The sequence below is a fragment of the Sciurus vulgaris genome, assembly GCF_902686455.1.
Source record: "Sciurus vulgaris genome assembly, chromosome: 8".
In the NCBI taxonomy this organism is placed as follows: Eukaryota; Metazoa; Chordata; class Mammalia; order Rodentia; family Sciuridae; genus Sciurus; species Sciurus vulgaris.
In genome coordinates this window covers 64404025-64430954 of record NC_136468.1, presented here as the reverse complement: position 1 = coordinate 64430954, position 26930 = coordinate 64404025, and the positions used below count along the sequence as shown (strand labels likewise).

Here is a 26930-nt window from a genome sequence, read left to right as displayed (position 1 = left end):
TTTAACTCTACTAGTATTTTTTAAATTTTGCTCCCTATTATAGATTAGCTGTTCAACTAATGAGGTAGCATTTGATGGGAAGCATGATGAAAAAACCATGGGCTTGGAGTCAGATCATTTAAGTGGCTTTGGGAAAATATTTTAACTTCTATAAGTCTCAGTTTCTGCATTCTTACAGTGGGGAAAGAGTGACCTCAACACATTGTTAGAGTTCAGTAAAATTATGCATAAATTGTCTGACACAAGGCATTTCTGTTATAAGTGATTATTGCCTTCAAGTAAATAATCTGCCTCTTCTAAATTTGGTTATATGTTTAGTTTTAGCCATCTGTCTGAAGATTTGAGATGAGAAGAACAAATCAGATTATATGTGGCTGACTTGAACTATTTTTTTCAATTCTAAAATGTCTTATTTTTAGGCTTTATCATCAGTTTGTAGTGAAATTTAAAATGGCTTTTAATTACCTAAATACAGGAGGTAAAATTCTGTTTGAAATGTAAGCAATTATAGAAAATAATTCTTAGACTTTATATTTGTAAAATCACACACTTATTAGTTTTCAGCAAAATATCACTTACTAAAGAATTACAAACATGTCCTTATCCCTGAAATCAATCATTAAAACACCCAAAATTGACAGATTTAAAAAAATAAATTAAAAATCAACTTCTATTTAATTCTACCAATTTCTATATCTGATTAGTAAGTCTGTATCAGAAGTTAATGATAGATAATAAATTAGCTGTATTTAAAAATTTAAATTATCACTCACTGGAAACTCAGTACTTCCTGTGCCTTGCTATTCTGTTAATGAACTTCTTAGATTTCAAGTATTTTAACTGACATTAGTGAGTCTGAAATATTTTTGGAGTGTTTTTTGTAACACAAATCAGATCAATTTTTGCTCTTCTATTTTTCTTATTTTTATTTTTTTTAAATTCATTTTCCTGGTTATCTCTTCATAAAACTTTTTCTTTTCCCCAAATAGCTCTCCTTCCATAAACATATAAACATCTGTCAATATATTAAATATAATAGATTCATGGTGTCCCATTCTAATCATTCAAGGTATTTTGTTACCTGTGGTGAGACTAGCCAAAGAAAAAGGTGTTGGTTTATTCCCAGGATGGAGTATTTGAGAGTTATGATCTATTGGAGAATATTAAATACATTTAATTAAGATGGTATTACAGCTTCTAGAAAGCAATGCAAAAGTCTTCTGTCAAATTAATATAAATATTACTCACTCTGGAGACAAGGTAGTATCTAGGTAGGCTGTCTTTAAACTAACACTGTTGAACTCCGTGCTTTGTGCCAACTTTGATTTAAAGCTACAGTGCCTCATTTAATTTTCAGCATATCTTTAAAGGAAGGCAGGGTTAATGATAAGTGTTTGGGGACATAACCAGAGGGCTAAAGTGGCAAAGACGCCTTGTTTAGAGTTAGAAGAGTAGCTCAGATACATTGGAGGATAAGGCTGTGGTCAGAAGTAGCACTGAAAGACAGTTAGAGAAGTCAAAGAGCTATACCTTAGGAAACGTGATCTGAAAAGAAGGGTGCATATGTGTCGGAGGTCTCCAGTTAGGAAGAGCTTGTAATAGTTAAGGTGTGAATGATAGTCTGAACTCTAATGATAGCATGGTAAGAGAAAGGCATAAATATAAAACAGAGCATAGTTATAAGGATGGCTTTATACCATTCTTAACTAAACTTTTTAAGATTTAAATCAAATTTTCATCATCTTTATCTTGTATATTAAAAAACTTGGATCAAATAAATTTATTAAAAATTACTTGTGTTTTTTAGGTTTTTTACTTTTATACCATATATTATCTCAAGAACACAAATTGGCAGTTATCCTCTTGGTTTAGATTACCTGTCCCATTTTAAACTTCTGTTTAAGAAACAAAGTAGTACAAATGAAATCTACAGTTCTAAAGAGACGAGTAAGCAATAGCTCAGTTAAAAAAAATGAAGTATGTTATATTCATATGCAGACTGTATAATCTTGGACTAGTCTCTATCTACCTGAATTTTGAACTTCATTTAAGACTTTTTAAAAAATTAAAAAATAAAGTTTAGAGGAATGGGCACAAATTTTGCATGTGAAGTACTTAATACCTGAGCTGAATATGAAATGAAATACATTTTGATGTGAGACACTTTGTTACTCCTTAAAGATTAATATGTATTTTTAAGGTTTTTTCTCTTGCTCACTGTCCTTTGACAGTGTGTTCGTTGTTTTAGAAAAAGTAACAATATATGGTTCTGACAGAATCCTTTGAGTGGAAAGGGTACATAAATTGTATTAATGTCAAAGATATCTTGATTTCAGGATGCCCCTAAATCGGGGTACTAGTTGCAGCTCTCGCTGTTTCAAGTTCCAGACAGGATCTGAGAGCACAAGGCCAGAATCTGAGACAGCAAGATGTATTATGGGAAGACTTGTTACATTGTGCAGAATGCCGTTCATTCTTGTACCAGTGAGACAGATGTGGAAAATCCTCAAATTAATCCATGTGTGAAAAAAGAATATAGAGACGACCCTTTTCATCAGGTTAGTTTATAGTGTTGAATTATGTGGGGCTCTCAGTTGAGCTCCTTTGAATGCATGTACAGTTTTTACAGGGATAAAGAAAAAACATTCAATTAAAATAATGTTCTTTTTTTTGTGTGTGAGCTTTGGTTTGGCTTCATTAGCGTATAGAATCTCAGTAGTTATGGTTGGTTGTGTGTCTTACCTTGCACACATTTATATTCCTGAGAAGTTATTGGTAAATGGAGTTTTGTAAGTCAAATTGTGTTTTAAATACATGAGACCTTTTCTCATTCAACACATTTCATGGTCACTTTCATGTATACTTGGGCCTGAACTCTACCTATAAGATTATGATTCACAGATCTTCATTTCACAAATATGACATTTGTATTATCAAGCATCTGTAGTCTTGCTGCCCAGTAGAAATATAAGAATCACATGTATAATTTAAAAATTTTCCATTAGTCTCATTAAAAATATTTAAAAAGGTGAAATTAATTCTAATGTTTTGTATATCTGGATATATTCAGAGTATTATCCCTTTAACATATAATTAGTATGAAAAATAATGAAGATTTTACATTTTTTATACTAAATCTACAAAATACAAAATGAACCCTTAAAGCACATTTCATTTTGGATTAGCCATATTTCAAGTGCTGAATAGTTACGTGAATAAGTACTCTATTGAACAGTGTATAGTTCTATAGGGTACCTTCATTTAAATGTTTCATCAGTATCTTAAATTTAACCAAATTTCCCGTGAAAATCTTTTTTTCTTTAATTGTGCTCAGAATTTTGAGTGTCATCTCTGTCCACTCACCAGTATAGACACGTGATGGTTATTAAAAATTCTCCATCTTTCTCACCTTCTTTCTCTTATCTTATTCATCAGATTCTATCAACGAAACCAGTTTAGTTTAGAAAACTAGAGATAGAAGATAATCTTAATCTGATGAAAGTTAATTATTAAAGAACCTTCTGCTATCACAGGATACCACAGACTGTGTAGACTGTGAAACAAACAACATTTGTTTCTCACAATTCTGGTAGCTGGAACGCCAGATAAGGGTGCTAACATTGTCCGAGTCTGGGTAAAGTTCCTTTATATATAGATCATTGTGGTTAAATATAGATCATTTATATAGATCATTGTGGTTTATATAGATCATTGTGTGTTAAAATGTATCTTCCCCTAAAACAGTGAGCTAGCTCTGGCATTAATCTCTCTCATAAGGGTTCTATCCATTTACCTAATTGTTTCCACCTCCAAATACCTTTACTTTGTGGATATCAGGCTTCACTGTATGAATTTGGCCTGGATGGAGGTGGGTGGGCAGGTGAGGACACAAACATTCAGTTTATAGCCCTTCTTAAAATCTGTCATACTCGATGATAAAATTTTTATCATTTTTATTGAAGGCAGGTACCAGGCAGAGATGCCCATTGTAACTGCTTTTTCTGTCACAATTCAAACAGCTTGTTTCTTCATTTTTTCTGACTGACTGTTTTTGGTCAGACTTATATTCTGATTTAAAGTCAAGAAGAGCAAAAACTGTTTTGAAGTACAACAGGAGAATTTTCCTGCTAGTTTTACTTTACATTTAAAACTTCAAGATAGTATGATGATATGGGTGGGGTGTGGTAGCCCACTCCTATAATCTGTGACTTGAAGAGGCTTAAGCAGGAGGATTGAAAGTTCTATCCAACCTCAGCAATTTAGCTGGGCTCTCAGCAACCTAGCAAGACCCTGTCTCAAAATTTTAAAAAATTAAAATGACTGATGATGTAGCACTGGTAAAGTGCTCTTGGGTACAATCTCTAGTACCAAAAAAAAAAAAAGTTTGATGTGGATATATAAATAGACTAGTGCAACAGAATAGAAAATCTAGAATAGACACAAGCTTATATGAATCCCCTAATATATGACATAAATGATATTACAACTCAGTGGGGAAACGATGGACTATATGAGGGTAGGTCAGGTGATTATCCATACATAAAAATTTATTTAACATTGTCCCTGAATGTGAAGAAACAAAAAATTTAGAACATTTGAAAAGAAAATGTAGGCTAAAAGTTTGTTTGTCTCAGTTTAAAATATAAAAATAAAATATAAGTACATACAAAAAATGGGGAAATGATAAATCTAATACTTAAAATTTAAAATATAGGCTGTAAAGCATAAAGATTATTAAACAAGTCACAGACTGGTAGAAGATATTTTCTAACACAATAACTATTAAAGTGTTACTGTACAGAACACATCAAGAACTCCTATAGAAGAAGTAAGTAAAAGACAAATGAATCATAGAAAAATGAAACAGGCAGCTCACCTGGATGAGTAAGAAATTTATAAGTAAAAATGGTTAGTTTGCTAGTAGTCAGTCAAATGTAAATTACAGTGAGATACCATTTCATATTGACTAGATTGTCAAAATTTGAGAAGTCTGATAAATTTCCAGTATTGGCAAGAAATGTGAAGAAAGAACTCTTATTGAATGGTGATGTTAGTATAAATTTGTTCAATTGCTTTGAAACAGTTTGTCATTACATAGTAAAATCAGAGGTCTGAATACTCTAGGATCCTTTCATCCACTTCAGTGAAACTTTAGAAGATATTCACAGGGGAGACAAAAAATTCTTTGTGTATGATAGTAAAAACAGTGTAACAAGATCCAATCATAGGAAAATTAATAAACTCACTGCATATAATATAATTGTACTTAGCTCTATATATATCAACCAAAAATAATTCTGTGAATATAATTTTTTAACTATAAATTCGGTTTTTTGAATGAAAAGAATCAATTTGCAGTATATAGAGTGTACCATTTACATAAAGTTTTAAAACAATGCCATTTTATTATATGTCATAGATGAATAAAAAGCAGTAGGAATATAAAAACATGCAAGGAAATAATAAAAAACCAATTATGGTTAATGGATCTAGGGAATAAAGGAAAGAGAATCTAGCAAGAGAGGGATACAAAATAGTTTTTCAGTTTTACCTGGTAATATTTTATTTGTTGAAATATCTGGAGCAGATGGAGGTTAGGAAAGGTAAAATATGATAAAGTTAACTTATTCTTCATCTAATTGAACATTTCAGTTAACAAATACTGGTTTTGGCTTTGGATGTAGGAAAAGTGATAGGGAAAGAAAGCTTCACTGCAGGAGTTGAAAAGTGTGAATAAATAGGTTTTATGAAATGTGGCCATGAAAGTTTGGAGAAAATGAGGCAGTGTTAGATGGAATGAGTGTTTTGGTCTTTATCCCCTAAGATGCAAGATATTGAGCATAATTATGTACATATAAGAAGACCACTAGGGAAGAATTGAAAGAGGTACAGAAGAAAAACTTGATTGGTGGAATGAGGGTTTCTTAGGATTCTGGAGGAGAGTCAGAAAGCTTAGTGTTTGACAGAGAGGAATACAGCTCTGCTGGGATAAGAGATAGTACATGAGGCAGGCAAGAGCATGAGAGAGTTATTGTCTGACGATATCTGTTTTGTTAGGCTACAAAGACCAAGAGGCCTATGACAAGACGGAAACTGACATAAGGATCTATGGCTTGAAGTTATTTGTTGCGAAGTGGAGACACAAGAATGAGATATGTGTATTATGTATTCAAGGCAATGAACACATTAAAGAATCATACAGCCATATTTTTGAGGGTCTAGCTGGAATCTGAAAACCATGAATTTGCAGTTGCCTATTCAGCACAGTTATATAATATTGTCTAGGATATCCTTAAAAATCATAGTAACAACCAACATTTAATAAGCATTTACTATATGCCAGACCCTTTGCAAAATAATCTAGATGCATTATTTCATGTAGTTCTCACAGTCTGTGGCAGTTGCAGTTTATTTTTCATCTTATAAATGAGAAAATTAAGGCCCTAAATTGTAAGCTGTGCCTAAAGTCTCAAACAGATTAGGTGCTCAATAAATAATTACTATTCAAAAGACAGGAGAGATTGAAGATTAAAATAATAGGTTTGGTGGGAGCCTGGATAAGTCAGATTGAGAAGCCAAATGAAACCAGGAAGGAACTTACAAGTCCAAAGGCAAGTGTGTTCAAGGAACAAATGTTTTAGAATTGAAGGTTTGAGAGACCTGGAAGGATGGGAGGTTGTGGTCAATGACTCATTTCAAAGTACAGCAATTCTGTGTGGTGCCTGGCCATAGGGAATACCTGAAGGGTCTTCTGGATTTGAAAAAAAAAATGGGAAAATAATAACAATTCATGAAAATATTGGGTCTTTGGATGCAGTCCTGTGAATACTCACCTAAATCTCTGAGATTAATAACTGGAATTAAGATTGGAGGGAGTGTTTTCCCAGAGATACCATAGGACAGTTGAAGGTGGGTATCATGTGTATTTTGCCTTATTGTATCACACATTACTTGGTATGTAGTTTGTGTTTAATAAGTACTAGCTGACTGAATACATGAAAAAATTAACTTTTCTTTCAAAGCATGCCAATTAGATTTTCCTTAAATGGTTAAAAAAGTGTTTCGTGATGGTTATCAGAATAAATGGGGCCCACACTATTCTTCTTTTTTTGTAAAATTAAAATTTTAATATTCCATTCTGCCACATTATGGTACCCTAGGCACATTATTGGTTTTGCTTTTGGATTAAAGACTCAATTTTTACGCACACATTCTCAGTGCCCCCCCCCCCTGCCCCCGATAGCATCATGTTTTCAGTTTTACTAGTAATCAGGTAATAGAAATTAGTTCTTTTTAATGAAAAGTTAGCAGATATTTTTTCTTGTTTGATCAAGGTTTATGTTAAGTTTGCAGGACTCTTTTCTGCCCACCATAAAGAAGTAAAATCCCTCCTTATGAAAAAACTTGTTCTATTCAGGTTAGTCCCAAATGTATAGTTTTGTTTTATTGTTTATTTTCTTTGTAAATAGTAACAAGCTATTCCATAGGAGGTTTTTCTTCTCTCATCATTACTGATACATAATAAAACATAAAGCCATGATCAAGTGACTTTTTAGTAGGTGAAGCTACATTTTAATGGCTATACTCCCCCAGTTGTAAACATCAGTGAAGCAGTTGTCAGGGTGAATTTATTTGAAATAAAACATGCCATCTTTTAAGGGTTAAGGTTTTCAGGCAGTTTTGAATGAATAAGAGAGTAAAACAGTTTAGATTTGCTTGAAGGTGGGGAAGAACAAATCCTGAAAGGAGTTCAATTTGAGTTTGAAAAAACTTAAGAAGACCCTATGTGAACAAATCGTAAAATGAAATTGTTTGCTGTGTTTCCCCAGAGCCTTTTAAAAGGGGGCTGTTTCATCTCTTCTCCATTCCATGTTTCAGTAAGACTGTTTTTCAGTATATATTTCATAGAGAGAGGGGAAGGGGAGGGAGGGAAAGGAGAATTCTTTTAATTAACTTTTAAAATTCTAATTGCTGTTTCTTTACATTTTGATTTTTTGGACTAAGAAAATGACAGAAAAGACTGGTTAGAGTAACTGGTGAGGTAATTGGGTACAAAATAAGTACTTTTGGAAGGACAGTAAAGAACTTCTTGATATCCTATTTCTCTCTCCAGATTGATCAATCTTATTGATATACCTTTCTTTAAGGTAATCGGGAAGACCTTTAACTCCTGTTAGACTGAGTTAAAAAATAAAATCTGTAATACTATGGTTAGAATCTGTTGCCTCCCAGGCTTAACTCTCTTTCCATTCAGCTTCTTGTTTCTAGTTTTTTGTTTCCATTATGTTTCCTGTTATTCAGTTTTCAGAGAAAGTTGATAACATGTTTTGGTGCAAATTATTTTCTATCCCAAATTAGAATATTTTAGGAATATATTATGAAGCATCATTTGACAGAATTAAGTGGTAGTTAATGACTAGTACCTCCCAGCTCTTAAAGTTCTCAATAGTGAAATAGATAGCATAAAAGCGAATGTATATTAAATCTATTTTTGGAGGAGATACAATTTTCCTACCTCTGTTTTTCTTATGTATTATTAAATTACTAATTGTCAACTTCAATTGAAATGAATCAGTGCAATTTTACTCCCACTAGAGGACTATATTTCTTAAATTTACAGAAACATTTCTGTATCAGATTTTAATTATATTTTTGCCCTCTAAAGAATAATATAACTAGAATAGTCTTCTGTACATTATTAGAAGTTATTTTAATGAGATACATTATAAAATTTATTAGAATGTCAGAGATCTGAGGTTTGCTATGAGTGGCAAACCGACTCTTTCTATAAAATGTGGGAAGTGTATCAATCTGTAAAAAAAAAAATTACAAGTCATATAAATACTGTGATATTTACAAATAAATGCATCCTATTTGGGGTCTAATATCTTTTATTGTTACTTTTCTTCTCAAGATCTAATTATGTTGAGATTAGTGTTTTTAATTATATTTCTGCCTTTAATCCAGCTCTTCTATTTTGAAGTTTTTTTTTTAATTATAAATCTAAACACAACTTAAGCATCTGTTCTTCTTCATAGTAAAGTTTTCAATTTTCTTTCATTTTTTTTTTATTATTATTTGAAAACATTAAGAGGTACTTTATCCTACTTCAGATAATACTTCTAGTTCTCTGTGCTTCATCTTACAATGTTTTCTCTAACCTGGACCAAAACAAAACAAAAACAAAACAACAAAAAACCCTAAGTTGATCCTTTGGAGAAATTCTAGATTAAAATATCAGAAAATTACTAAACTCAGATATTAAAGGTAAGTACAAGGAAGAATCTCTTTCAGGAGAGATTGTATTACTGTTTAGTCTTCAGAGATTCAAATCTCAACTGTCATATTCTTTTGTCTTCACTGTAAATTAGATACTGATCATTATGGGGCAATTTGACATCCATTTGTCCTTTTAATATTAGTATACTAGAAGCTATATAGACTGATTGGCAAGTACTTTTGCTGACACCTTTTAATATATTTTTGAATCATAATTTGCCTAATACAGTTATAGAAAAGTTCTACAATCTTTATAACCACATAATTTCTTATGCCATTTGTTCAGTATATAAAATAAATTTAAGTTAGAATTTATTGTAGCTAAAATGGTATGTGTAGTTAGAGCAAATACACATATATATGTTCCATTTATACAATGATAATGTATTTGTCAATTTTATTTTGAACATAGTTAAATTGTGTATATAGCTGTATATAACTTTATATGCATACTTTTAATTTATGAAGTGTGATATATAGATCCACCAATTTCTGTTTTATTTTTTGTAGAGTCATTTGCCCTGGCTTCATAGCTCCCACCCAGGATTAGAAAAAATAAGTGCTATAGTATGGGAAGGCAATGATTGTAAGAAAGCAGACATGTCTGTACTTGAAATCAGTGGAATGATAATGAACAGAGTGAGTTTTAAATTTTTATTCTTTTCATTCAAGGGTAAGATTAGTGACTGTCAATATATAAAATAATTACTGGAATATTACATTAATAACCTGCTCGCTACCCTGCCTTCACCCTAAAAAATAGTTATTTGTGTGTTTTTGGCTCCATCTGTGATTTCAACAATGATTTGGTATAAAATCGTTCTACTCTTTTAGGGTTTTCATTTCTCTTGACCAAGAATAGATAATACAATGTAAAATTTTCCTGTTTTATGTTATTGTCTCTTTTGCTTTCAGTGGATAAAATTTTTGTTTTGTCCTTCCTGGTTCATGTATGTAGTAGAACCTAATATTTAAAAACTTGAAATTTAAATTTGTTCTTGTTTGCATTCTTAAATATATAGAAGTAATGCAGACATTGGTCAAAATATTGAGAAGTTTGAAGAAGTAGTACAAATACTACACATGTTAATTTTAGTTTCTTTTAAATTATTTATAAGATAATTATTTTAAAATTTTTCCTAATTTCTCTGGACAAGTAGGTATAATTTAACTTGCAGTTTTGAATTTTTTTGGTACATTTTAATGCTAGAAGTCTTGTCTTTGTTTTTGCAGAACAAGAATTAAAATAACCAGGGCTGGGGTTTGTGGCTCAGTGATTAGAGCACTTGCCCTAGCATGTGTGAGGAATTGGATCCTCAGCACCACATAAAAATAATAAAATAAAGGGATTGTGTCCATCTACAGCTAAAAACAACTAAAACATTTTTTAAAAAATTAAAATAACTGGTTCTAGAAATTAATATGCTCCCTATTTCATATCGCATGTGAACAATTGAAACCAATCAGCTAGGGAGGTTCTAGAGACTTGCTTCTAGTGCTTCTGTAGCGTAACTATATGTGAACTGGTGCATAACCTTAAAATAATCTCATTACCTAAAGTATATGAGAAAAGTTAGCAACGTGGTATTTAAGATCCCAGCCTAGCATATTGAAACTCTTATATTTTCCCATTATTTAATTTTTTCTCTTTTTAAATAATCTTACATTTTCTTCCCCTCTCTATTTAATTCTTTCCTGTCACACTCCTTTTTTTCTAAACTGGTTTTTAAGGAAGTATATATTTGTATATGAACTCTAATGAAAAAACAGGGTAGAAATTTATCAGATAGGTATAGTTTTAGGGTTTTTTCTTAAAGAATCTAATTTAAGTGTGTATGAGATCTCATTTTCTAATATTGCAATATTTGAATATTTCTAGCTTTTAAAATAATGAGATGTGTAGGATTTCTAACCATCTGCATATGAGATAGTTGGTCTTTTTGCAATCTACTTAAAGAATTATAGATCTGATCATTTAAAAACTGAAGAAATAAATGACTTATAGTTTATGTTTAGTAAGCTCTCAGTTTCATTTTTCATGTATTAAAACTAAAAATTTAACAAAATGATTCTCTGTTGTTATATATAAAGGCTCAATAAGAGTTCACTTTACTTTAGGGCAAAATTTATTTATATATGTATGTTTTTTTCTTTTTTCCTCTCTCCCCCTGGCTCTCCCAAGGTGAACAGCCATATACCAGGAATAGGATACCAGATTTTTGGAAATGTAATCTCTCTAATCCTGGGTTTAACCCCATTTGTTTTCCGACTCTCTCAAGCTACAGACTTGGAACAACTCACAAGCACATTCTGCTTCAGAACTTTATGTGATTGCATTTGGTTCTAATGAAGATGTCATGGTTCTTTCTATGGTTATAATAAGTTTTGTGGTTCGTGTGTCTCTTGATATGGATTTTCTTTTTCTTGCTCTGTGTAGCAGAAAGAACTTATAACAGGTGGGTATAAAATAGACTTCTGAGTAGATAATATAATATCCTTTTCATAATTTCCAGTATTCCTGAAGTATTTCAGTACTTCACTAAGTCATTTTGACCTATTTTTGTTCTGCTTTTATAGAACTTAAGCAAAAAATCATAATGATCAATATTTTTATTTTCTGTGATAACCTACTTGAAAATTAATCCTTATCTTAATTATTTTTTTCTTAGCGACTGCTTTTTGCAAAACTCTTTGGACATTTAACATCTGCAAGGAGGGCACGAAAATCTGAGGTTCCTCATTTCCGGCTGAAGAAAGTACAGAATATAAAAATGTGGTTATCTCTCCGTTCCTATCTTAAGGTAGAAGTAAATAATAGTGATAAAATTACTCTTAACATTCTGACTTCCTCTAATAATTCAGATTTCTTTGTCAGTATGCATGTGTCTTAAGATGTATAGTTACCAATTTCTCATTCAAGTGCTGAATTAGGGATTTTGTTTCCACCTAGAATGATAATCACAACCAGCAGAGGGAGCTCACTGCTTAAAAAAGAATCTTGAAAAAAATCTAACCATTGAGTCTCCTTACTGTGACCTATTACTATTTTAAAATATTAACTTGTAATTCTAAGTCATTCTTTTTATCCTGTTGACTTCTTTAATCTTTTAAGTAATTTTCCTGTGTGTGGAATTAAAATACGAAAATTCTAGAGGGAAAAGAACACATCTGAATTAGTTTTAGAAACAATTTTCCCTGTGCCTGGGGATCTTTTTGGTTGTTGTATTAAATAGCAATGGATCTTATTATATATGGAGTAATCAGGCAAGTTCAAGGATGTTTATTCAAAACACTGTTATTAAAATTGACCCAAAGATGAGTAAACTGACATACCTAGATCTTTAGTGCTTTTTATGTTGAAGTATCAATGAAAGAAGTTAAAAAAAAAAAAGAAGAAGAAAAAGTTTGCACTACTTGCTCTTTTATTTTAAATAATTCATTGTTCTATTTAGTCTGTTAGTCTTCATTGGTAAATGCTAAAAATTGGAATAGACTTTTTTTTTCCTCACTGTGAGGAATCTATGGAGAGGATAGATATGATCTCTGATGCTTAACTTAGAAAGAATTTTTTCAAAATTTCCCATCATTAGCACCCCTAAGTAGGTATTGCATTGTTTTCAGTACTTGAATGATTTTGTGCAGTAACACTTATTTAAATGTTAATCATGTGCTCTTCACTATCGATTAAATCAAAGTCCTTACCCTTAGGAGCTTACGTTTCTGTAAGGAAAATATATAAGCCCAGACTTAGAAATTATCCTTGATACTAGCTTTCCTCTCTTGATATCCAGTATCAAAGTTATTACCGATTCCTATCCTTTTTGCTTCCAGCATATATCTTAAATATATTTTTTCTCTTTGTTTCTATTTCTACCACCCTAATTGAAATCATCATTCATCTTTTGCTACTGCATTTTTCTCTTAGCTGGCCTCCAAGGCTTCATATTTCCTCTCTCCAGTGCTTTCTTCAGCCTTCATAAGCAATCTTTTCATATAATCATAGAATTCTTAAAACTTTTTGGAAGCTCTCCATTGATTTTAGGATAAAAAACAAAATATTAATATGGTTTAGAGTGCTATTCATGACATAGACCCTAGTTTGTCACCTTTTTTGTCTCACTTTGAAACAACTTCTCTAACCTAAACTGCTTCAGTTCTTTAAATACACTATGAATATTCCTCCTTTATGCACTTTCACATGCGCTTCTTTCTTTCCTAGAGCTCTGCCATCCTGCCTCAGCACTTTAGTTTGGCATAAATATCACCTCCTCAGAGAGATCGACCCAGGCCCACACTCATAGCCCCTAAATCTAAATTGTCTCCCTGAGAGTTATCTCAAAGCAACCATTCTTTTCCTTCATAGCGCTTTATCACAGCTTACTTATACATTTGTAACCACAAGTTTGATATCACACTCCCCTACTAGTTCCTGTGAAAATAGAGATGATGCCTGTTTTGTTTTTGGCTTTATTTCTGGTGCCCATTACAGTGCCTCACTTTGAACGGATGCTCAAGAAACAATTGTTGAATAAATGATGGTAGTGTTTGACAAAAATATTTGAAAGGTATGCTAACAATTCTATGCTATATGAGCATTATTTTTAGTATATTGCAAATTGGCAGGAAATAGTAACACTTTGTAATTAAAATTCATCTGACTAGTTAGGTATGTTTTTAGCATTATAAACTATGGCCAACCTGCAGTAATGGATCAACACATTTATTGAAAGAATGGAATTTAGCTGCTAATTAGTAAATATATTTAAAAGTGTTTTCCTTTTTCTCTCCCCTAGCGTCGAGGTCCTCAGAGATCAGTTGATGTAATAGTTTCATCTGCTTTCTTATTGACTATCTCAGTTGTGTTTATCTGTTGCGCTCAGGTGAGTTAACTTGTTCTAGGTGGAGATTAAACCATCAGATACTAAATATTATTTCAGAATAATAATATTTCTTTCTAATAATAAATAAAGTAATAATATGAATAAGCCTAGACAGGTAAGTTTTGAAATTGACTTTTGGCAATTTATTTCAGTAGAATGAGTAAATGTATTTTATATATCTCTGTATCTTGAACAGTAGGCAGATAAACACACACACACACACACACACACACACACACATGGTTTTTATATTTGAGCTTTTTTATTTAAAAAAATGTTTTTAAGGACACAATACCTTTATTTTATTTATTTTTATGTGGTGCTGAGGATTGAACCCACTGCCTCACAAGTGCTAGGCAGGCACTCTACCACTGAGCTACAACCCCAGCCCCATATTTGAGTTTTTTAATATACATATCTGAACACATAAAACAGTTAAAGATCAAAAATGAAGATAAAACTGAAAACCAGAGCAGTTATCATATGCATTAATCCTATGGCAAGATAAGAGAGTGAGGTGCATTGTCAATCTTAGTGTGCTATGGACTCTAAATTTTTCACATGAGGATAGCAATGAGACCTTGTCCAGAATATGTTTGGTATGAATATCTTTGAAGTCAGAACCTTCAAAGACCTACAGCTTCAGTGAAAAAGTAAATAAGAAAAATATTTACTTACCCACCACACAGGAAGACAAGGAAACTATATGACTCTGGATGACAAAAAGGGGGAAAATGTCTCTCTTAAAAATATATAATTGTAGGTCTGCCTTTATTACAAATTTAGAATTCAAGTTAGCATTATATGTCTTATCTTGTAATTCCTATTTTAAGAAGTTAATATAAAAAGTGACCCTAGGCCCCTGGATATCTAGCAGAAGCAAAACACAGTCAGTTCTGGGGGATATGACTTTAGCCTAGACATGGCAGGATTTCCACAGATAAAGCCCCCTGAGGTTTAAAAACACATGAAGGAAAAAATCCAGCATATCAATAAATAGCAGTAGTAGATATCCAACTGTTTCAGTTAATAGACTGATCAGAAACTAATTTTGTTAAAAAATGATTAAAGAAATTGATAACACTGTGAGAAAAGAATTGAGATAGATTTGAAAAAGAACTAAATAATATTTAAGAAAAATGAAAACTATAGTCATTGATGTTAGAAACACAATAAACAATAATATATTAAAGAGAGTGAAAGATATATTTAGACAACGGGGAGAAAAAGAAATGATCTAAAATCTAGGACAAAGACAAAGAGATGAAAAATGTGAAAACAATATTGAGACATAGATGGGAAATCCAACATATGTCTAATAGGAATTCTAGGAGGAAAGAAGAGCAAAAAGTAGAACACTTAGAGATAATGATTATGAGTTTTTTTTTGTGTGTGTGTGTGTTACTAGGGATCAAACCCAAGGGTGCCTTAACACTTGAGCTACATCCCCAGCCCTTTGTTAATTTCTTATTTTGTGACAGGATCTAAGTTCTGAGGTTACCCTTACACTTGTGATTCTCCTGCCTAAGCCTCTGAGTCATTGGGATTATGGACATGTACCATTGTACCTGGAGATTATGAATTTTTCTGAATTAATGAGATTTTTTTCAGGTTTTTAAAAACTTTCTTATGTACTAGGCCACAAAATAATTCTCAACTAATACCAAAATAATTCTCAACTAATACAGACCATGTGATCTAGCTATAATACACTCAGATAAGAAAACAATGATAGCAACAGAGAAACTTGTATTCTTAGGCATTTTATTTTATTTTTATGGTACTGGGGATTGAACCCAGCAGTGCTTTCCCACTGAGCTATAACCCCAGCCTTTATTTTTCATTTTGAGATAGTATCTTGCTCAGTTGCTGAGACTCTTGCTCAGTTGCTGAGGCTGGCCTCCAACTTGCGATCCTCCTGCTTCAACCTGCTAAGTCACTGGGATTACAGGTATGCACCACCATACTCATTTAGGTAGTTTAAAACAAACTTATAAATTTTCCAAAGGAAAATAACATAATATTAAACTGTAATCTCCTTGCACAATTGAAAATTTCAAGTAATATGAATTGTCTTATGCCATTAAAATTGAAAGTATAAGTGAAGAATTTTATAGAAATGTATAATTTATTAAAACTGACTCAACAAGTAGTTGGAAAGCTGAGGATATCTAAAATTATAGGCAGTATTAATTTAGTAGTTTAAAAAGAAGCTGGGATCAGTAGTATACCACAGAAATCCCAACAAACTTGGGAGGCTAAGGCAGGAAGATCACAAGTTTGAGGCCAGCTTAGACAATTGAGCAAGACTCTGTTTTAAAATAAAAAGAGCTGGGGGTGTAGCTCAGTGATAGTGTGTCACTGGGTTAAATACTCAGTTCCACCAAAAAAAAAAGCCAGTAACAAAACTACTTCTGACTCATGCGATTTAAATTTTTTTTTTTTTTTTTGTAGTTGTAGATGGAAAATCTGCCTTTATTTTATTTATTTTTATGCAGTGCTAAGGATCAAACCCAGTGCCTCACAAGAGCTAGGCAAGTACTCTACCACTGAGCTACAGCCCCAGCCCTGACCCATGTGATTTTACAAGTAATTTTTATCATATATTCAAACAGATGATCCTAATTTTACACAAAAGATCTGGAGAATAGAAAAAGGGACTTATTCCTTAGTTCATTTTTGAGGCTAATATAACCTTGATACCAATACCAGAAGAGCAGTATAAAAATGGAAAACTTTTATTAATTTTACTTATTGACTTAGACATAAAATTCTTTAACAGTACCACAGAGATAAAATTAGAAATTGAAAACAATATGACATGACCAAGATAATTTATCCCAATTTATCCCTGGAATGTAGAGATCTTCAACTTCAGAAAATTCGTTAATTTAATTCCTTTAGTTGATTAAAGGAGCCAAAAACATGGAGCGATCTCAATAGATGAAGAAAACAATTTGTAAATTTTCAATAAAGATTTATAATACAAGGGTTAGGAAGTACTGTCCTTAATCTGATAAAGTATATGTTTAAAAATTTGGATTAACCATTGTATATAATGATATTATCTTAGGGTTATTTACTTTAAATCAAGACAAAGTTACCCTCTCTAGTCAACATTTTGATGGAGGATGCTAACTAACAAAGGATAGGGATAAATGATACGAACTTTGGAAGAAACAAAATCATAGATGTTATGAAATTCTGAAGGCTATCCAGGTGGCTTTATGGATATGGATTAAAAACATGGTATATATTTTAGAAGATCAAGATCAACAGATATATAACATCAACATAAGAAGTCAATTTTGTTTGTGGAAACAAAATTGACCAATAACCAATAAACATGTGAAACATATTCATCCTTCCTAAGAATTAACTGATGTTAAGAAGTTGGATGATAACAAGTGTAGACAAAAATGAGGACAAATGGAATTTGATGCATGGTTTAGAATATTCCAGGGATAAATTATCTTGGTCATGGCATATTGTTATACAATTTCTGGTTTTATCTTGTACCATTAGTTAAAGAATTCTGTGTCTTAATAAATGAAATTAATTAGTTTCCCAATATCCATAAACTTTAATGGGCCATATAGTAAATATTTTAGACTTTTGTCTGACACACAGAGTCCCTGAAATATTCTTGTTTCCTCTTCTTATTCCTCTTCTTCATTCTTAAGGGGAAAAAAATTAAAAGTATTCATAGCTCAAAGACAAACAGAAAAAGACTTTAAGCTAGATTTTGCCGATGAACCATCATTTGTTGGACCCTGCCACGTACAAAAACTGAATATGTCATTTTCAATAGCAATAGAAAAAATAGTAGGTTCCCAAGAACAAATCTAACACAAGTAAGACCCTATGGAGAAATATGATAAAAACTTTATTAAAAGTTATGAAAGTGTAGACAAAAAGGAGAGTGAAGGAAATTTGAAACATGGCTAATATAAATTGGTACAACTGTTTTAGAGACTAGTTGCAGTATCTGATAAAGTTGAAGATGTTACTATCCAATGAATAGATATTAATTCCTAGAAGAAGCCTTGCATATGTGCAAAGGGGAATACAAGAATGTTTATTACTCATTGATTATAATAAGGAAAACTGTAATTGTTAAATGATAAAAAGTAGGCCAAGAAATTGCAGTTGATTCTCTTGCTGCAATGTTTTATATGAGTTAGAGTAAACAAATTTACAGCTAATGTATCAGCATGGGTAAGTCTTGAAAAAAAGTTTCAGTAGAATAAAAAATGGAAAAGATAAAATACAAAATGTATTACCTCATGGGGCAGTTAGAAATCAATGTCAAGCAAAAGTTTAAAGGGGTTTCAGTTGAATCTGTAATATTTTACTTTAAAAAAATATGAAATATTACAAAATATTAAGATTTGACAAAACTTGGTCTATAAATTACTTTATTCTTTATACTTTTGAGGTACTTAAAATATCTCATAAGTAGGAATTTCATAATAAGTATAAATATTTTGAAAATGTAATACTGCACTTATGAATAAACTGTATAAAGTTTAATTTTTCTTTTAAAATGAAATGATTTGAATAGTACTGCTGCTTCATATTGCCTTTTTCCATACACTTTTAGCTGCTTCATGTGCATGAGATCTTCCTTGATTGTCACTACAATTGGGAACTGGTAATCTGGTGCATCTCATTAACACTTTTTCTCTTAAGATTTGTTACCCTTGGATCAGAAACAAGTAAAAAATATAGCAATACCTCAATATTACTTACTGAACAGGTGAGTTTTTTACATTACAAATTAATCTCTATAATCTACATAATATGTTAAAATATTTTCATTCATTTCATGTTTTCTAGGAATATATTTGTTAAAGGTCTTTTGTATTATAAAGCAAAACTTAAAATTTGATAAGGGCAAAACCTTTCTTTAATGTTTCTGCCTTGATTCAGATTCAAATCTAATCTTATGTCCCATTTTCACTTGTCAAGAAGGAATTTTTATGAAAGTGATGGATTTTAAACCATTAGTGGGATATATTTGCTTTGCAGGGCCACACTGCAATAAGTATGCATTTTTTTGATCCAATAGGAAGATTAAAGCATAATTTTGTTGATTAATTTTATTTTGTATGATTTTGTTGAATATTTTTTCTTTCACCATTTGATAAGAATTATATAAAAAACGTATTACCAATGAGCTTGTTTCAATATTTTCCTTAGGAGTAGTTTGATTTTAAAGACTCAGTAACTCCCTCAAATGAGCTCAATTAAAGGGAGCAGGGAGAGTAGCCAACAAAGATCTCTAAGAACATATACTTGGGTCTCATAGAATTGGACATAGCCATCTCTTCCAACTTAACTTTGAGGTGAATGGTTTCTCATTTCTGCTCTTTGTACCTTCTGACCCATGACCTCTCTATAGACTTGCTACCCTATAAATTTGGCTTACTTGTGGTTTTGGTTTACTAACTTTTTAATAACCTACAGTACATGGCAGATACTGTATTAGTTCCACTAGTGCAGTGCATTGACTAACTTTGACTGGGGTTGTGGTTGCTATATTGGGGATGGAAAGGTGGAATCAAGTGGATAAGTACAGCTGCCATAGGATGTTTCTTTCATAGGCTTGGAGTTATTGTTTTCAAAGAAAGAAACTGGACAGGGCAGATATCCTTAAAATTGCTTATTATAAAGTAGATAATAAAAATACACAAATACTTTTAAATTACTTTCAAATTAAGAAATCACAAACCAATTGATTTAGTTTATTGATCTAGTTATTCTTTTTTATTGATTCATTAGATAAATATAATTTCTTAGTTCATTATTACTTTTTTTTTTTTTTTTTTTTTTTTTTTTTTTGGTGGTACTAGGGATTGAACCCAGGGCCTTGTGCATGCTAGGCAAGCACTCTAACAACTGAGTTATATCCCCAGCCCAGTTATTATTCTTTTTTAAATTTAATTTAATTTTTTTTTTAGTTATAGGTAGACACAATACCTTTATTTTTTATTTTTATGTGGTGCTGAGGATTGAATCCAGTGCCACACACATGCTAGGCAGGTACTCTACCACTGAGCTACAATCTCAGCCCTCATTATTATTTATTCTTTAAGTTGATTTGACCCAGGGAATAAAGTATCTTACCTTTTTAATAATACTGTCTGCCAGCATTTGCAGGTAAATGGATGGAGTTGGAGACTATAATGCTAAGCGAAATAAACCAATCCTGAAGAACTAAAGGCCAAATGTTTTCTCTGATCTGTGACTGTTGATTCATAATGGGGTGGTGGGGCAAGCAGGGAGCAAAGGAAGAATGGAGGAACTTTAGATTGGACAGAAGGGAGTGAGGGAGGGGAGGGGGAATGGGGACGAGAAAGATGGTGGAATGAGACAGACATTATTACCCTATATACATGTAGGCTTACACAAATGGTATGTAACTCTGTATCATGTATAACCAGAGAAATGAAAAGTTGTGCTCCATTCGTGTACAATGAGTTGAAATGCATTCATGTACAATGAGTTGTCATGTATAACTAATTAGAACTAATTAAAAAATGCTATCTGCCATCTAATTTTCTTCATTTTTAACTTTTAATCACATTAGAAACATATTAAATGTTATTTTTTCTGTATTCTAAAATGTTTATTATAGGAGACTGAATGTGCACTGAAGCCTAAAGAAAAATATTGAAATCAGATATAATCTCAATATTCAAAGAACCACTATTAATATTTTGGAGAATATCTTTTAAGTCCTTTTAAAAATGTATGCTTGGGTGCCAGGGATATAGCTCAGTGTCAGAGCACTTGCCTGGTATGCATGAGGTCCTAGGTTCCGTTCCTGGCAAAGAAAGAAAAAGAGAGTGTATTGGTTATAATTTTAAATACTTTTGTTTATTCTTTTTTATAAAAGATAAACCTCTACTTGAAAATGGAGAAAAAACCTAACAAAAAGGAGGAACTGACACTAGTGAATAATGTTTTAAAACTGGCTACTAAACTACTAAAGGTAAGAACAGAATTTCAAATGGATGTAATATAGAATATACTGTTCAGACATTTTATCTTGGTCTCTGTGGATCTTAACTTGTATTTGGTTTTCATGATTATCCAAACTGTTTCCAAATTATATTTGAGCACAGGCATGCAATTTTCATTTTACTTCTCATTACTCAAATAAATAAAATAATTTCTCTAGAAATTATATATTAAGACTTACCAATGTTTAGAGTATTGTATAGGTGGCATCTTTGGAAATTTATGCCTCCTACATCACTAGAAAATGGATTTCAACAAAGAAGATTTGATATTAACTTGAGAAGTTTTTCACTTTATATTTCTCAGAACAGTCTTTGCTTGGTTTGAGTTAAAAAGTAATAGTAGTCACTATAATGAGTATACATTAGAATTACTTGTAAGTTTTCAAAGAATGGTTTGAAATTAATTGTGTATTGATGGTATGGTTAATTCTGTCAACTAAAAACAGTTGGGTCTAGAATATGCACCTCACCATATATTCATCATTAAAAGAGTTCAGAAGAGATGGATGAGGGGATAATAGAATAAATGATTACAAATTGCAAATTGCTTTCTTTTTCAAATTCCTGTAAGTATCCTGAAGAAGATGTTGACATTTAAATAATAAGCTAGATAATATAGGCAAATTCTGTTTTTTTGTAAAATGCTCTATGGGAAAAGCACCCTAAGTAGAATTGATGGTTTTGTGTTTGCCTGATATATGCATATTGGGTATCTTCAGAATGTAGGACCTATGCTGGACCATAGGAAGCTACAAAGGTGAGAATTGATGAGCAGCTACAATTTCAGAGCAGAGAAGTTTTAAAATACCTAACATACAAAGCACAACTCCTGATTTGTTTTTGAGGTGGGGTACTGGGATGAACTCAGGGGCACTCAACCACTGAGCCACATCCCAGCCCTATTTTGTATTTTATTTAGAGACAGGGTCTCACTGAGTTGCTTAGTGCCTCACCGTTGTTGGCACCGTTGAATTTCACGATTCTCCTGCCTCAGCCTCCCAAGCCTCTGGGATTATAGGTGTACACCACTGGGCCTGACTCTCCTGATCCTTTTTGATTATACATAGTCTCCTAGTCTAAAACTTGGACCCTAATGTGGATTAGACCTGCTGTCTCATGTTTCACAACCAAGAAATTCAACCTTTCAAATAGTCTTACTCATTCCTTCTTCCCTGTCAGTGCTCCCCTGTGTAAGATTCTTGTCTCTCACTTGAGTTTTTGATACATAGAGCTCCTTAAAGGTATTCCTGCCCCTGGTTTTAGTACTCTTTAATTGATCTTTCTCATAGCTGACACAGTGATCTTTCTAACATGCCTAAGTTCCTTAGTGTCAGCCTATCTATACAATTTTTATAAAGGAAGGACCCTTAAATAGCCAGTGTTACAAGTTTTAAGTACTGCCCTGTATTCAGGCTCCAACAATACTGAGCAACCTGTAGCAATTCAGATGTACCATGTTGGTGTGTGTGTTCTGGAATATCTAATTTCTTTCACCCTGTTAAGTTTTAGAGGCACCTTCCCCTGGCTCCTGCTTTTTATGCCTTTCTTTATTGTAGGACTGTCATTCAGATTATTTCCATGCTTACTAAACTGTAAGTTCCTTTAGGGACTGAATTTTAACTTCCCAGAACCCAACACAGGATCTGGCATAAATAGAACTTTCAATTTTGAGTCAATCAATTAATCAGTGTGTTTGAAAATAAATTGATTAAAAGAGACATTTTGACAAATGTGTTAACACCGTCTGAAAGTTTGTCTAATTACATTTCTAATTCTGCAAAAAGATATTGTTCTCTTTCAGTTTCTATTCCAGCTCTTATACCAAAAAATTTCCCTTCCCTCCTTATAGCTACTAGATCAATATAGTAACCAATTGGGGTAACAAATTTAGTTATCAAGTTATTTTAAAGGAAGTCACTTTTTCTTAAAAGAAATTTAAAACTATTATTAAAATTTACTTATATCAATTTTAAGGTTATACTTTGAAAAAGCATCCATAATTTGTAACTTTTTGGGAAGTGTCTTTTAAAATCCTCACTGTATATTGTCCTGAATTAGTTTAACTGATAGTTCTTACTGAATTTGAGGCTAATGGTTTTTTTTTTCTTCCCCTAGGAATTGGACAGTCCCTTTAGATTATATGGGCTAACAATGAATCCGCTGCTTTATAACATCACCCAGGTTGTCATCCTGTCAGCTGTTTCTGGTGTTATCAGTGACTTGCTTGGATTTAATTTAAAGGTAAGAGCTTACAAGTTAGTGTGTGTGTGTGTGTGTGTGTGTGTGTGTGTGTGTGTGTGTGTATGTTTTCAATCTCTTAGTACTCTTGCACTTTTGTGGTCTTATTTTACCCTGTCATTCTTTTGAAATCTTATATGCACAGCAATGGAATAATTTTGATAAGATTGTATGCAATTAGCAAAATAGTTTCACATTTAACTTGGAAGAAAGATACATATTCATGGCTTCTAATATTCATAGAACTTTTATTTTAAAACAATTCATTATATATTGGACTGTTGTGTAGTATAAGTGGAAGTGTTTTTGTTTTTGGTTTTGTTTTCCCTCCTACAGTTTGAATCTAATTTTGCTGATAAAGAGAAAGAAGAATCCTATTTTTATTGTTGTCCAAAACATGTATTACTTATCTATATAGCAATGCATGTGTCTGCCAATATATGCACAACTGTTAAGGTGCAGAATGGTCATACATAAGTAGTATATGTATATTGGTTACTTCCCTATAAAAGAAAATGAGAAATGTGTTTTTCACCCTTTTGTTTATATTTAAGGTGAGCTTTTCTTGAAAAGAAAAGAATTGAGTTAAAATATTAGAACCTGCACTTGTTTGTGAATAAAATTTAGATAAAAAAATAGTATATGGTGTAATTTAAGTTTTCATACTAAAACTGACTCTAATATCATTAATTCTATTACTTTTTTCTCTAGTTGTGGAAGATTAAGTCATGACAATTCAGAGAAAAGAAGATGTAGCCTCTTTTCCAGAATACAAGTACTGACTAAGCTGCATGAAAGCAGTCACTGACTCTACTTCAGGAGTCTCCGCTGGGAAATTGAAGTGTTTACATCAGACTGTCTTGTGCAATTCTTATATTTATTTTACTTGTTCACTGTTTTTTTTTTTTTTACATTTATTTTAATCTTTATATTTTATTGTTAAGCATTTATGTTCTTAGTTATTGAAAGGGTGATAAAACTGATATCCAGATACTTGAGATCCTGGTAATTGCTCATAAATAATTGACAAAATAAGATGTTATGAAAATAGAAGCCATTGCTAAGCACTGTTTCTCCATCAATGCCATGAAATTGCCTTACTTAAGGAAAAATCCTTTAACTTTGGAATATTGTATTGAACTCAGCTAAACACATACAGCATTTTATTGGGCAAATCAAGATCCAGTCAGGTTTTCTCTTGATATATTTAGGAACAATGCCAGGATCTAAACTGATTAAGCTGCAGTTTAAACACCCTTCAGTATTAATATATACGGTATTATATAACAGGTCAACAAGTGCTCTTTGATGATAAAACTCTTAATGGAGCAATAATTGTAAATGGTTACCATACTGTAAGATATTTTGATAAAATTAATTAGTAATAATTGTATTTATTTGAAACACTGGGCTGTTTGCACAGCTCCAACTGTGCATGCTCAAAATGTGCACTTTTTAAAATTGTTACTTTTAATGTGTATCTTTATATGGGATATGTTATAGTGTACTAGGGCATGATGTGGTATCCTTTTGAGTGAGGTATATACTCATCTCACAAGTGAAGTGCCTCTTGATATTACAGAAGTACATTATGTTTACTCAAGTGAAATAATTTTCTCCCATGGTACACTATAGTGTATGCTATTCATACCACACTTAAATGAATAACTTAAAGAGTAAGGTTAAGAACCAATGAAATATTTCTTTGAGTGCTAATTATAAAATTATATCCAAATTTTCAGAAAAGACAGCTTCAGCTTGCAAATTCTATTCTCTAAACTTAGTCCGGTGCATCCCCTCACCCACCCACAGCCATGCACACTCCCTCCATTATATAAGGGCTATTTTAGATGCTTTTAACCCGGAAAATTAACTGCTACCCCCTTAAATAATTTGCCAAGTGTCCAATGAGAACTTATCATGTTGGCATGTTAAGTAAATAGGGCAAATATGATAGTATCTTACATTGGGCCTTGATTTTAAGTTGCTGTATTTGTACAATCAAGTGTGTTTTAGGAATTACATGAAACTTAAAATGTTTTGTGATTTTTTTTTTTAACTGATCATCTGGTTTCTAAAACAAAGAATTTATTTGAAACAATCTAGAATTTTCTTGGTGCAAAGTGTATTATATTGAATATCTTCATGTTTTTACCATGTTTTAAGGAATTTGAAATAATTCATTGTAAATAATTTATTTGATTGGTGCAGTTCTAATTCCCAAATTATAATCTTAAAATCAGGAATGTGTGGAGAACAGAGCCATGTCATATCACTTTGCTCTTACCATTCCTTTTAACCAGCCTCAATTCAGCCTCATTGTGTATTGTTTTCTTTCTATAGAAAACAACAGAATCCATTTTGTTTTATTTGCCTATGTTTTAATATGTTTAATAATGACCAAAGTGCATTCTGAGTTTTTTCAAGGAATGTATTACTGGAGCTTTAAGAACATACTTAGTTTCTCATGTGAAAAATTAGGCTTTGTCTGATATGTTTCTTCCTCTATTGTCTAATGTTGAGGTTGTTTTTAGGAAATATATTTTATAAACTTTTTCAAAATAAGGTACATACCTATACAGAACTTAACATTTTGCACAGAATATATCAAATATATTTTGAGGAAAAAAAAAAAGTACGGCATGAGTTCTGTTAGGAGTAAAAGATGAAACTTGTATCTCAGAAAAAAATAAAACCTTATTTCAGAATGGAAATATTTTTGAGAAAATAGCCGAGTATACTGATTTAGGAAAATGCTTCTTTTAGGGTGAAGTTCAACTTAATGTAGAGTTGGGAGTTGATTTATTAAGTACAGCATACCTCTCAACAACTTATTAAAATATGCTGAATTATGTCACTAATGTGGCAACTATAGAATACTAAAGGAAAAAGTTGTCGTTTTAAAGCAATTTTAGAACGTTAATAGAACTCTTTCAAAGTAGAAAATTGGCATTGCTGCCTTTAAGAATACTATGAATGTAAAAAATTGAAAGAAATTGTAACATATCATATACTATAGAAAAGGCAGTTTGAAGATAGAATCGTGGCAGATGTTGTGTGTTAACTGTTGTTTCTTTGCCACATGTGTTGTATTTGAAAGTTTGAACAGCAAGTTTAAAATAAAACATTCTATGAACTGACTTTATTTAAAAGTCATATACATTTCTGTGTTAAATTTTGTATTTACTGTAGCATAAGCTTTAGTTACAACCTTTAGATCTGGGGAGATAAAAATATTTTTTTAAAACTTCCCAACACTTTGGATTTTTTTGATGATTTCAGAACATGAAAGAGTAATAATACATACACAGACTTTTCATTACCAAAATGCTTTTATATTATGAATGTTTGCTTATTTGTTTGTATTTGAATATAGAAACTGGCTGTGGCCTAGAATATTAAAATTCATAGAAGAAAAGTGGTGTTTTTTTTTTTTTTAACAAATGATTTTGCCATGAATTTAGAGTGAAAGATCACAGTAATATGGTTATGCATTCTAATATTT

The 26930-nt window shown here is 31.7% G+C and overlaps 1 protein-coding gene across 1 annotated transcript in view; it reads left to right on the top strand.

Annotated features, from left to right (window-relative positions):
• PHTF2 (putative homeodomain transcription factor 2) overlaps window positions 1-26585 on the top strand; it is a 162586-nt gene extending 136001 nt beyond the window's left edge. The window contains 14 exon segments of the mRNA XM_079150254.1: window positions 2337-2351; window positions 2353-2424; window positions 2426-2473; window positions 2475-2558; window positions 9790-9918; window positions 11462-11581; window positions 11583-11681; window positions 11683-11736; window positions 11949-12080; window positions 14073-14159; window positions 18763-18918; window positions 21061-21156; window positions 23303-23428; window positions 24137-26585. Of these exon segments, the coding sequence (XP_079006380.1) occupies window positions 2337-2351; window positions 2353-2424; window positions 2426-2473; window positions 2475-2558; window positions 9790-9918; window positions 11462-11581; window positions 11583-11681; window positions 11683-11736; window positions 11949-12080; window positions 14073-14159; window positions 18763-18918; window positions 21061-21156; window positions 23303-23428; window positions 24137-24157 (1239 nt within the window). The 3' untranslated portion in view covers window positions 24158-26585.
• Window positions 26586-26930: the final 345 nt, after the last annotated feature.